Here is a 13,293-nt window from a genome sequence, read left to right as displayed (position 1 = left end):
CATCCCTTCCTCCTCTTTCAGTAATTTTGCCTTTCAAATAAAAATAAAGTACATCCACTTAAATAAGAGACTGATATAATTCCTTATGAAGGACTATACCATTGTAGCAAAATGGGGAAAATCTGTCAGGGGGTGGGAGTTTGGGGGGAATCCCAGTCTGTATGAAATTGTACCACATAATTCAAAAATTAAATAAAAATTTTAAAAAATAAAGTGCATCTTTTTAAAAAAAGTAACAAAGTGGAGAAGTAAAGCTATTAGTTTTTGTAGACCATACATGTGAAAATTGGAAAAGAGTCTGCCTTCACTAAAAATGTCATCCAGGTTGCTAGATACAAGGTCAGCTTTCAAAAGTCAGTTACATTTATATTACCAGAAACAAATAGAAAATACAAGTTTTAAAAATATTACTTATTAGACATTATTTGAATATTGGATACATATTAACATCTATTGGGAATCACTGTCTAAATATTATCGTTAGTATTCCCTGAAGTCTGGTTCTAGTAAATGAAAATCAAATTCTAAAGTGAATCTGTTAGAAGATGACAAATATGCCTTTCATTTTGTTTTAGAGAAACAACCAACGATGCCAATTTTAAAGAATGAAATCAAATGCCTTCCACCTCTCCCTCCCTTGAACAAATCCAGTACAGTCCTCCATACCTTTAACAGCACAATTTTGACACCCGTAAGCAACAACAATTCTGGCTTCCTCCGGAACCTCTTGAATTCCCCTGCAGGAAAGGTATGTTTTTGTTGCCATGTGTCCTGCACTTTATGGAGTTGCACAGAAATAGAGCAGGAAGAGACCCGAGGCAGTCAGGTGGTGGGAAGAAGGCCACAAGTGCCTGCTGGCTTTGTGAGCAGAGGCTGAGCATTGGCAGGTGGCCAGCACAGAGTACAGGATTAGTGTACTGGACTGGGCCGCTTTGTCCCCAGTACATTTCTTTCTGTACCCACTTCTTGGGTTGTGATGACAGGTAGGAGTAGGGGAGGGCTTGGCTTGCACTCTTCCTGCTATTAAAGGAATGGGGTATTAATGGGCAGCACCATATTTAAGATGCATGTCCTTTCTTAACTCCAGACAGAAAATGGACTCAAGAACACACCAAAAATCCTTGATGACATCTTTGCCTCTTTGGTACAAAACAAGACTTCTAGTGATGTGGCAAAGAGGCCTCAAGGACTGACGATCAAGCCCAGCATTCTGGGCTTTGACACCCCCCACTACTGGCTCTGTGATAACCGCTTGCTGTGCTTGCAAGATCCCAACAACAAGAGCAACTGGAATGTGTTTCGGGAGTGCTGGAAACAAGGACAGGTAATGACGCTTCTGCTTGTGCAGGGCGAGCGCTCCCCTCTCGGGTTGTCAGCAGGCTTCAGAGAGCCCCACGCCAATTTTTCTAAGGATTTTATACTTCACTGTTTTGGGCACATAAACTTAGGGCAGGGTGTGGCCACTCCTTACTTGGAATGGCAAACTTTCCTGAGCTCTCTTTTCCAGTGAACTTCTGATCACTTCCAACCAGTTGTCACTGGTTTTTTGACAAGAATATCCAGTTTTGGCGATCTTGCATTGTGAACTTGAATAGGAGAAGCGAATGTGTGCTGAAAAAGGGTGGTAGGTGGCAGGAGTTAGACCAAAACTGAGATTCAGTTGTGTATCCCTGGCTCCGTGTATTGTGGTAAAGGCAGCTTGAGCTGGGTGAGAGCCCTGTGATCATGGAATTCTGCTGCAACCCCCCGAAGTGCTTGTTTCCTGTAATTGATTGGTTACTTACCAGAAAAGTAGAAAGGGGGAGCTTCCCTCCAATGGTTCACTCCCCAAGCCCCACTGTGCAGCGCCAAGGGGTGGGCAAATCCAGTGCTAGGAGTAGCCAGGAAGCTTGTCTGGGTCTTTCAGGTGGATGGCAGGGCCCCCAGTACTTTGCCATCAGCGTTGCTTCCCAGGGTGTGCATTATTGGCAAGTAGCAGAGGTGGGGCTAAGTCCCAGGGACTCCTGAGGGCTGCTTTTTAAGGGCAGCATCGTGGGATCTCATGTTCTGGTTGCTATGTTTGTAGGTCTGTTCCTGGGCTTTTTTATTATGGTCCTGTTTTCCGGTTCTTTGGGTTATCTTGTGGCCAGTGGTGTCCCCTCTAAGGGAACACCTTGCTCCTGAACAAGAATTTGGGGGAACTACCAAATAGAAAACGGTTTTCATTCCTGTGTATAAAAGCAATTTAGTCATCTACTCATAAGATATTGGCACTGGAAGGTGATACAGTGCATACTCCCTACCAGCAGCTCTTGTTTGGCTTCTTATGTAAGAATTTAAAATCCAGCTATTTAACATCAAGATCAGGATTTCTGGCTTGGCTTGAACAACTGGAAGCTTTGAACACAGAAGTGCTTTGCTGTCTGGCAAGAATAGACTGCAGGCAGAGGGGCAGCAGCACCGCCCTCGTTGTGGCTGGGCAGCTGCTGGTGGCCCTGGCCTCCATCGCTTCCCCTGGGCCTTGATGGGCGCTGTTCAGCAGGTCCTCCTAGAGTAAACTCGCATGCAGGCAAGGGTGAGTAGCAGCTGAGTGGTGGGTTTAGAGCCACCATGGGAGGCCAGGAAAGCAGGCTGTTCCTTCACTTACCTGCTAAGACTGTCCAGAATGAGCCTGCAGTACTGTGAAGAGGAACCGCCTGCAGGCGTGGGCCGGGAGGGCAGAGTTGAGACTAATGTTCCCTCTCTTCTGTAGCCAGTGATGGTGTCAGGAGTGCATCATAAGTTGAACACTGAACTTTGGAAACCCGAATCCTTCAGGAAAGAGTTTGGTGAGCAGGAAGTCGACCTAGTGAATTGTAGGACCAATGAAATCATCACAGGAGCCACAGTAGGAGACTTCTGGGATGGATTTGAAGACGTTCCAAGTATGTATGAAAGATCTGCTAAAGAGAGGCCATCGGGGCTCCTTTTCTAGACTTTGGAGCTTAGAATTAGTGTCTGTGTCCTCCCCTTTTCACAGTTAAATGCTCTTGAACTGTGGCATTACTTACAACAGGTAGTCATTTTGTTAGAAGAAAATAGTTCTGAGAAGCTGTATAAGTATCACTCAGAAAACAGAGAATGGGAGATGTTGGTCCTAGTAGTTACTCCCTGGACAGAATAACAGTTATCTCAATTTCTCTCTGACCCAAAGAAGTTTCTCTTTCACCCTGGCCTCAGAAAACTGCATTTAATAAACACCCATGGCTTTTGATTGTTAAAGTGTTGTACTATTGATTAGTTTGGCAGCTGCTTGCTTCTTCCAGAACACTGTTGGGAGGAGCAGGCTCAATCTGAGAAAAGCAGTTGTGGAAATCCCCTGCATGTCATGGGCAAAGGGGAGTGAACAGGAGCAGTTCACCAAGAGAGCATCTAGAAAAGAGAATCCTAAACAAACCACTTAGTTAATGATGTTTGCTTTGCTGCCTCTTTCTGCTTGCAGGGTATCAGTGGCAATACTCAATGTATCAGATTCTGTAGAGATAAACATTTTATTTGCATTGTGGAGGTATAAACTGCTCATTTGTCATTCTTTTTTGTTTGATTATGAATAGCTATAATTCATCTATTCTGATTATCTTCAGATCGGTTGAAAAATGAGAAAGAACCAATGGTGTTGAAACTTAAGGACTGGCCACCTGGAGAAGATTTCAGAGATATGATGCCTTCCAGGTATGACAGGAATGTGGGGAGACAGTTCTGTTCGTAACTTGTAGGGTCCCTTTTCTGAGGCACTGAGGTACTAGTTTTCTGGGAAATAAGAAAGTTTAATAGCTTTACTGGTGCATATTTTTTCATTTCTGGTTTGTAACCTTTGGAGAGGTTGCATTTTGTTTTTTTCTTTTAGATTTATTTATTTGAGAACAGAGTTAGAGGTCTTCCATCCACTGGTTCACTTCCCAAGTGGCTGCAGCAGACATTTTCCACTGGTCTCCCGGGTACACTAGCAGGGAGCTGGACTGGAACAACTGTTGCCAATGGGCTGCTGGTATCACAGCAGCAGCTTAACCTGCCAAGCCACAGTGCCAACCCTGAGGTGTGCATTTTTAGTGAGGTGAGGATCTGATTTTTACATCTGGCTAAGGAAAGTGACATACATTTTCCAGTTGGTTCTATGCCAGAGAACAGGCTGACTTGAACTGGCAAGGCTGTTTGGAGACAGTCATGGGTTCAGATGTGTCAGAGTCCAGTCTATAAGTAGGTCACTGAGTTAAGACAAGTTATCTGAATTGGGAAATCCCCTTTTCTGGTTTTGAGTTTGAAACTGAGTAAGATCCTCACAGCTAATGCATTATGTAACCTTGGGTGTCACTTCCTATCAGTTACTCATTGCCCAGCTCTTTTACTTGAAATACTCCAGATCATTTGACACATTTGTGTGGTTTAGCAAAGAGGGTAGCTTTTTTGGTAACTACTATAATTCTTTTTTTTTTTTAAAGATTTATTCATTTTATTACAAAGTCAGATATACAGAGAGGAGAGACAGAGAGGAAGATCTTCCGTCCAATGATTCACTCCCCAGGTGAGCCGCAACGGGCCGGTGTGCGCTGATCCGAAGCCGGGAACCTGGAACCTCTTCCTGGTCTCCCACGCGGGTGCAGTGTCCCAATGCATTGGGCCGTCCTCGACTGCTTTCCCAGGCCACAAGCAGGGAGCTGGATGGGAAGTGGAGCTGCCGGGATTAGAACCGGCGCCCATATGGGATCCCGGGACTTTCAAGGCGAGGACTCTAGCCGCTAGGCCATGCTGCCGGGCCCGGTAACTACTATAATTCTAAGCTTATTAATGGTTTCCATCTCCATGATCACAGATACATTCCTTGTTGCATGTAAGGAACACAGCAAGTCAGACAACCCTGCATTTGAAAGGAAAGCTTATTTTGCAAATTCCCTGTTTACCTGTCCTAGGTTTGATGATCTGATGGCCAACATTCCGTTGCCAGAGTATACACGGCGAGATGGCAAGCTGAATTTAGCCTCCAGGTTGCCAAACTACTTTGTCAGGCCAGATCTGGGTCCCAAGATGTATAATGCTTACGGTAAGAGAAATGACCACCTTTATAAAAATTGTAGTGGAAGTAAAACAAGTCAGATATTTGAAAAAATAGTTTTTGGATCATACTCCTAATGCTTGGCACAGCAGCAGCCTTCATTTCTGCGTACTTCCCTCTGTTCTTGGCCACAGGAATGTGCCTTTGCCTTTCAGAGTTGCAGCTGTAGGACGTGCAGTTTTTTTCTCTGTTCTACACATAGTTTTATGTTACAAAACATTTCTGTGTTTAATACTTTGTGCATAGTTTTTAGTGGTTCATGGCATATCACTGAATACAGATTTAATCATTTCTGTATTGGTGGGCATTTAGGTTTGTCTGGTAGCACTCCGACTATTTTAACATCTATGCTTAAACAGTGTTGTGTTGGTGAGTAGAAACTAATCAATCTGTATTAAAAATAACATTGGAAGTCAGTTTTTGTTGCCTGGATACATCTCAGTAGGCTGTCTTAACAGAATTTCTGGGATAAAAGATTAGCTGTCTTCTTCCAGGGTTATCATTGCGCCCTCAGCCAGGTCTATTGAAAATTAGGTTTTTTTTTTTCCTGCTTCCTCCTGCAATTACTTCCTCATCACCTTTCTGTGGTCTCAGACCTGAAGGTGACAGTTCTGCTCTTGGTATTTTGGTCATGCTCTCCAGCCGGGGGAAGGGTGGCAGGGCACCCACCGGGGTGTAATCTCATTGAGCCCTGCCTTTGTTGTGGGACCATGGTGTGCTCCCTAGCCAAGGGCTTTCCTCCAAGTTCCTCAGAGCCTGTTGACGTGAAGGTTTGTGATCTTGTGCAAATGGAAGCATTTTGCCTCCAGGGTCGGTGACGTAATATCCATGGTGAGCATCAACCCATTCTTTGTAGTGATCATGCAGCTTCAGGGTGAGAGTGGGTCTCAGACACTTTCATTCAAATCAAGCTCTTTGGCTTAAATAGCTTGGCTGCAGGTCTTTCCCTTTAGCCAGAATAGATGGCAGTGTTATTCTATAAAAGCTTCCTGTGACAAAATTGTTTCCATCCAGAAGCAAGCCTTTAGGTTGAAAATATTCAAAGTGGTTATTTTTGAAGATTGACTGATGGGCTTGTGGCATCTTCAAAGTGGAGTGCACGGGTTCTTTGCGGAGGCCATAGTAGAGCCTCTCTCCAGCTCCAGGTGTACCCCCAGTGTACCCCCAGTTTAAAAAGGACACCTAGGATTTCAGATAATAGAAGGGAGCGGCCAGTGGTGGGTGTGAGATGAGAACATGGGAGTTTGGTTTTCAACAGGAAACTTGGTGTTTTTCTGGAGGATATTCTTGTCTTTGTTCCCTTTGAGTTCTGGCTTCTTAACGGTGGATTACTGCTTTGATCAAAGTGCAGCAGCCTGTGGCTAGGCTAGCATCCAGACAGACTGGGTCACTGGTTGGCTGGGTGTTGTTTCACTCCCTGTCTCACACAACATTTGTTTCATCCAGTATAGCCTGAGCAAGCCAGCAAGCAGACGCTGCTGAGGCCCGGGTTCTCCCCTCTTCCTCCCAGCTGCAGCCTCTCCTGCCCTCCCTCCCCCTGAAGGCTGTGCTTATCACTCCATGCGTCAGGATTCTGCACGTCTGTTTGCTTCCTTGCATACTGCCCTTCCAGTCTGTAACCTGCTTTTGAGCTTACAGAATCGGACTTTTAAACATATGTATGCTGTTGGGTATAAATGTGTCCACAACGTTTATTTTACTTAAGTTTTACTTATAGGGGATGTTTGGCATAGTGGTTAAGATGCCATTCTGCCTTTCCAATAAACATTTTTCTTTTAGGATTTATTTTTATTGGAAAAGCAGATATACGGAGAGAAGGGGAGACAGGAAGATCTTCCGTCCGATGACCCACTCCCCAAGTGACCGCAATGGCCGGAGCTGAGCTGATCTGAAGCCAGGAGATTGCTCCAGGTCTCCCACATGGGTGCAGGGGTCCAAATACTTGGGCCATCCTCCACTGCTTTCCCAGGCCACAGGCAAGGAGTTAGATGCGAAGTGGAGTAACTGGGATACGAACTGGCACCCATATGGGATCCCAGCGCATATAAACCACGAGGACTTTAACTATTAGGCTACCATGCTGGACCCAAACACTGCAAATTTTTAATAGAGTTTTAAACTTTTCTTGAAAGGTCAGAGTTACAGAGATCGAGGGAACAGAGCGAGCTCTTCTTCGGCTGGTTCACTCCCCAGATGGCTAAATGGCCAGTGCTGGGCCAGGCCAAAGCCAAGAGATTCTCCTAGCTCTCCCTGCTTGGGCGGGCAGGGGGCCAGATACCTAGGCCATCTAATGCTTTTCTCAGGCCGTTAGCAGAGGTGCTGGATCAGAAGTGAAAGAGCCATGACACACATTGGCACCTGCCTCAGGCAGAGGCTTACCTCAGTATGCTACAGGCACTGCCCCCCAAGTCTGTACATTTGGAAACCTAATGCAGTGACTCCCCATTTATCCATTACTCAGTTAAAAACAGCGATTCACTTCAGGACAGTGCAGCGGCCGGGGCTAGAACCAGTGCCCATATGGAATGGGCTGGCAGGCGTAAAATTAGCTTTTTGAGCCACTGGGCCAGGAGCTTGTGGTATAGTGTGTTTAGCCTCTGCCTGTGAGCCAGAAACTCGGCCTGGGTCTCCCATGTGGGTCGCAGGAGCCCAGTGTTTGAGCCATCTCCTGCTGCCTGCCAGGGTGCACGTTGGCAGGAAGTTGGAATCAGAATAATCCCTGGTGCTTTGATATGGGATGTGATCATCTTGACCACTTTGCCAAGACACTTACATCTCATATGTCCTGTGATTTTACACAGCACGGGGCACTTTCTGCAGCTGGCCTGTGTGCAGGGTGGCCTCTGCTTGCCCTTTCCAACCTGAGAAGCACCGTCCTCAAGTCCGGATGAGCCACCAAGGTGGCTATGGCTGGACCTTCTCCTAGTTAGAGCTACAGGCTAGAACACTTGATGCAACCTTTCACTCTTGCTGTCGTAGATGGCAGGTGGCAAGGAGAGCACTTTTCCTTTTACAGTTAAGAAAACCAAGGAAGGTGTTGGGCACTGCTTCCACTTAGTGTGGCCAGTAGAGGTCCCAGCTCTAGGCACAGGTGGATGATGGGTTTCCACTAGACTCCTTTTTTTTTTTTAAATATTATTTTGCTTGAAAGGCAGGGTGATAGAGAACCTACATCTGCTACTTCAGTCCCTGAAGGTCCTCAAGGCCAGGTCAAAGCCAGCAGCTCCATCTTGGCCTCCCACGTGGGTGCCTCATCTGCCGCTTCCCAGGCACATTATTAGCAGGAGCTGGATTGGAAGCAGACCAGCCAGGACTTGAACCTGCCCTTGGATAGGGGATGCTGACATTGTGGGTGGTGGCATAACTGACTGTGTCGGATCTTGGGGCATCATTTATCAGGGACCTGTTCTACCTGTCACCAGAAATAGGAGTCTTTTTTTTTTTTTTTGTAAGATTTATTTATTTTTATTGCAAAGTCAGAAATAGAGAAGGAGATACAGAGAGAAAGATTTTCTGATAATTCACTCCCCAAGTGACCGCAATGGCTGGAGCTGAGCCAATCCGGAGCCAGGAGTCTCTTCCAGGTATGCCATGTGGGTGCAGAGTCCCAGGCTTTGGGCTGTCCTCCACTGGTTTGCCAGGCCACAAGCAGGGAGCTGGAAGCGGGGCTGCTGGGATTAGAACCTGTGACCATATGGGATCCTGGTGTGTTCAAGGCGAGGACTTCAACTGCTAGGCCAACGCGCTGGGCCCAGAAATAGGAGTCTTGGATTGGGACTGTGTCAAAGTGGAAAGGGCAAGAGAACTTGATGTCACACATTGTTCCCTTCCTTTTTGCGTAAATGGTGTGAAGATTTGACTGCTGGTTATTGGAAGAGACAGCCTGCGTTTTCAGTAGATTAAAGGCATTTTCTTTTCACAGGATTGATCACTCCAGAAGATCGGAAATACGGAACAACAAATCTACACTTAGATGTGTCTGATGCAGCCAATGTCATGGTGTATGTGGGCATTCCCAAAGGACAGTGTGAGCAAGAGGAAGGTATGCTGCTGAGAATAAACATGGGGCTGGCTAGCTGGGCTGGGACCTGAGGTCTCACATTTGCTTTCTCTCACTCTAGAAGTCCTTAAAACCATCCAAGATGGAGATTCCGATGAGCTCACAATAAAGCGATTTATTGAAGGAAAAGAGAAGCCAGGAGCCCTGTGGCACATCTATGCTGCCAAGGACACGGAGAAGATCAGAGAATTCCTTAAGAAGGTGAGGAGAGGCACTCTAGCATGTGCTGAATTCATGTCGTGGACTGATTGGCTTGTTGGGGAAGCTGTCACAACCTGCAAAGTTGAATTGGCATGTCCAAGTGGGCAGTCTGCAGTTACACTTCTAAAGAGGGGGCCTGCCTTTCTTTATCTGCTTTACGGTGCATTTGAAGATTTTTTTTTTTAAAAGAGTATTTATTGAATTGAAAGGGAGAGACAGAGAGAAAGAAATCTTCTATCTGCTGACTCACTCCTGATGGTCACAATGACTGGGTCAGGCCAGGCCAGAGCAAAGAGTACTCCATCTGGCTCTCAAGTGGCTGGCAGGGCCTAAGCACTTGGGCTATCTGCTGCTCTCCCAGGTGATTTTAAAGGGACTCATGGGAAGTGCTCCCATACCGGATGCTGGTGTTGTAGGTGAGGGCTTATCCCAGGCTGTACCAACCCCAGCTTCTATTTTATTGCCGTAAAGTTTGATCACTTTAGGGGCAGGCACCAGTGTCCCATATGGGGTGCCAGTTCAAGTCCTGGTGGCTCTACTTCTGATGAGCTCCATGCTTGGGCTCTTCTACTTATGTGGGAGACCCAGAAGCTGCTCCTGGCTTCAGGTCGGCCCAGCTATAGCAATTGGGGGTATTGGGGAGTGAGTGAATCAGTGGATGGGAGATCTTTCTCTGTGTAATTCTACTGAACAAGTCTAAGGGTTGTTGTGCAAGATCTCTATTTTGGGCAGCTGGAAAGGTGGGAGCATCTTTAGTTTGAACCCTGTTAGATCTCCTCAGCTGACAGGTACCAGTCATTGACAAGGAGAAATGCTGCTGTTGCCTGGCACCTCAAGGAGTGTGTGTGAGTTCAGGTGCTTCTGAGCAAGGCCCTTGAGTCTATGCTGTCCCAGCTTCAGAAACTAGGATAAGGGCCCGGCGCCGTGGCCTAGTGCCTAAAGTCCTCGCCTTGCATGCACTGGGATCCCATATGGGCACCGGTTCTAATCCCGGCAGCCCTGCTTCCCATCCAGCTCCCTGCTTGTGGCCTGGGAAAGCAGTGGAGGACAGCCCAAAGCCTTGGGACCCTGCACTCGTGTGGGAGACCTGGAGGAAGTTCCTGGCTCCTGGCTTTGGATTGGCAACAGCCACTGGCTGTTGTGGTCACTTGGGGAGTGAATCATCAGATGGAAGATCTTCCTCTCTGTATATCTGACTTTGTAAAAAAAAATAAATAAATCTGTAGCTATTTGGAGAATTATTTCATAACTCGGATTGTTGTTTTCTTGCCTAGAAAACAACACATAATTTCTAAGGAGTTTGAGCCAGCTGAGATTTAAACACCCAGAACTAAATTTTGTTCAAGTCCTCTTTGTGCAAAATGTTCAGAAAATGCCAGTCCTAGTGTGTAGGCGGCAACAGCAGGGCTGCCCCATTTTTGTTGGTTGACTTCCTGTCTGTGAGAACCGCTCACCTTGCAGTGGAGGCCCCGAGCTAGAAGGCCCGGTGCTCGGTGGCTTCCAGCCCTAGGCGAGGGCCCAGCACCTTCCACTGCTCGGCTGCACAGGGGTTCTTGCTCTGTTCCAGGTATCAGAGGAGCAAGGTCAGGAAAACCCTGCAGACCATGACCCTATTCACGACCAGAGCTGGTATTTGGACCGATCCCTGCGAAAACGTCTTCAGCAGGAGTATGGCGTTCAAGGCTGGGCCATAGTACAGTTTCTTGGGGACGTCGTGTTCATCCCGGCGGGAGCACCACATCAGGCAAGAGCCGCCGCTGTGCTGTCTGTGCCCCTCGTATGCCGCGGTCTGTGGCTGCCTGACTGATGGCATGTGGTGTTTTCCAGGTCCATAATTTGTACAGCTGTATCAAGGTCGCGGAAGATTTTGTGTCTCCGGAACATGTGAAACACTGCTTCTGGCTCACTCAGGAATTCCGTTACCTGTCTCAGACTCACACTAACCATGAGGACAAGTTGCAGGTAAAAAGAGCACTGCGTGCTGCAATCTGCACTCTGGGCAGCAGGACACCTGATAGGTTGCACACAGAGTTGTGTCATCTGGTTCCCTGATCGCATGTGGAGGAGGAACAAACTTCATCCTGAAAGTGAGATCTGATTTCTGAGCGTGGCTCTGCTGCCAGCCAGGGGTTTTGTTTAAGATGTAATGATCTGAAAGGTGGAGGGTCGGATCTTCCACCTGCTGCTTCTCTCTCCAAATGTCCATTGTCCGGCCAGGCCTCCCATGTGTGTTGCATGGGTCCAAGCACTTGGGCCATCTTGTGCTTCTTAGGGAGCTCAGTCAGAAACAGGACTCAAGGGACATTAACTTTGCATGCAGTGGATTAACCCACTGTGCCACAACAGTATCCTCTCCTCCCTCCAGGGTCTTGAGCACTGTGTTTAACCTTCAGTGCTGCAATGTCTTCTGAAACCTGGGTGGCATGCAGTGAATCTCAGGGAATGAAGGGGGTGGTAACAATGTCATGTTTGAATGAAGGGAAAAGCTGCCCCTGCCTGTCCCTGGGCTCAGCAGGGAGAGGGCGCCGTGGCCGCCAAGCTGCAGAGAGGAGCCGGGAGTTCCAAGTGTCTGTCCCCACCTCCCCGCCCCATGCTGTAAGCTGAGCCTGCAGTGCCTGCCTTTCCTGACTCGCCATGCCCAGCACCCATTTCTAAGTTCTGACAGGAAGTGAGAAATAAAATATAGTGGAAAAGTCTATTCTTAAAATGACAGATTTTAGATCTTGTGCTCCTGTTTGATTTTTTTTTTAAGGTGAAGAATGTTATCTACCATGCAGTGAAGGACGCGGTTGCTATGCTGAGAGCAAGCGAGTGCAGTTTCAGCAAACCTTGATCCCGCACATTGCAAGGACGTTCCTGGCAGCTGTTCACTCTTCAGGCAGGCTTCCTGTGGACTCAGACTCATGTTACCTCATCATCTTTTTTAAACCGTACCCAACCTGGGAGGGTACTCAGTCTAATGTATATTTCTAGTGTTTACAGACACTAAGTGTGTATATGGAGGAACTATTTACAGAATATGCATCCAAAAACTGTGACTTTTCTCACCTAGTGCAGAACTTTGACCAAGCTGTAAAACAGAACCTCTCAGCGGTGTTGCGCAGGTCCCTGCTCCGCCAGCGCGGCCCCAGCTGTCAGAGCCCTGTGCGGTCACACGGCCATCCTTCTCTCCCGTCTGACCACCCTCTCCTGCACCCCGGAGAAAGTGATTGCTAATGATGCAGTTTTTACTGTGTTGCATAGGACTGGCATTATACAGCAGAAACCAACTACTGTACAATTAATTCTTGGGGTTAACCATCTTTAGTTAAATGGAATTTTAATTTAAATGAAGCTTTGCTAATTTTAAGTGTTAAGCATTTTGCATTAAAATATTCATATAATATTTTAGCTCAGCTTATGGTGTTATCCTCTGGTTTCTGTATTCAGGATACCTCTTGTCAAATCAGATGTACAGAAATATTTTAAAAGCAAAGACCTTAATTAGGGGGTTTAGTGATCTCTTAGATAAATATCAACATGAAAATATTCATCCAGTCAGGTGGAAACTCTTGTCAAACTTACACAAAGAAGCATTATCATTCATTATTTGTGTACAGATATACCAGAAAGCCAGTTAGGCAGCAGGTTCAGTAAGTCACAAAAACTTTGTCAGCCTTTTATAATATACTGAGTGTATATACAAAGGAAGCCTATCAGCAATGTTAGAATTGTACCTGCAGTGTCCGTGAAGAACATCCACAAAGTGCCCAGCCTGGGTGGTGTACTGACTGTCGGAGGCCGGCAGAAGCTGAAAACGTTGAAATCAGGGTATAAATAAGTAAATCTAGGAGCCTGGACTTCTACCCATGCCACCCAAGTGGGGGACCCAAAAGGGTTGCAGCCTCCTGGCTTCAGTCGGAGCCAGCCCAGCTGTGAGGGCCCCTTGGAGTGAAGCAGCAGCTGGGCTGCCAAGGGTTCCCCA

At 46.9% G+C, this 13,293-nt stretch overlaps 1 protein-coding gene across 6 annotated transcripts in view; it reads left to right on the top strand.

Moving 5' to 3' along the window:
* KDM3A (lysine demethylase 3A) overlaps window positions 1-12,525 on the top strand; it is a 141,810-nt gene extending 129,285 nt beyond the window's left edge. For 5 of the 6 annotated variants that reach the window (XR_009245943.1, XR_009245939.1, XR_009245940.1 and 2 more), the window contains 9 exons: window positions 576-748; window positions 1,088-1,324; window positions 2,732-2,903; window positions 3,603-3,690; window positions 4,926-5,056; window positions 8,991-9,110; window positions 9,190-9,329; window positions 10,897-11,291; window positions 12,082-12,525. Coding sequence is in view for 1 of the 6 variants with exons in the window: in XM_004590728.4 (XP_004590785.2) it covers window positions 576-748; window positions 1,088-1,324; window positions 2,732-2,903; window positions 3,603-3,690; window positions 4,926-5,056; window positions 8,991-9,110; window positions 9,190-9,329; window positions 10,897-11,073; window positions 11,157-11,291; window positions 12,082-12,162 (1,454 nt within the window). In the remaining 5 variants the exon portion in view is untranslated. The remainder of the gene's footprint in view (window positions 1-575; window positions 749-1,087; window positions 1,325-2,731; window positions 2,904-3,602; window positions 3,691-4,925; window positions 5,057-8,990; window positions 9,111-9,189; window positions 9,330-10,896; window positions 11,292-12,081) is intronic. The other variant, XM_004590728.4, reaches the window with a different exon arrangement.
* The last annotated feature ends 768 nt before the right edge of the window (window positions 12,526-13,293 follow it).

Source organism: Ochotona princeps, chromosome 8, assembly GCF_030435755.1.
Source record: "Ochotona princeps isolate mOchPri1 chromosome 8, mOchPri1.hap1, whole genome shotgun sequence".
Classification (NCBI taxonomy): Eukaryota; Metazoa; Chordata; class Mammalia; order Lagomorpha; family Ochotonidae; genus Ochotona; species Ochotona princeps.
This window is presented reverse-complemented; position numbering and strand designations above follow the sequence as displayed.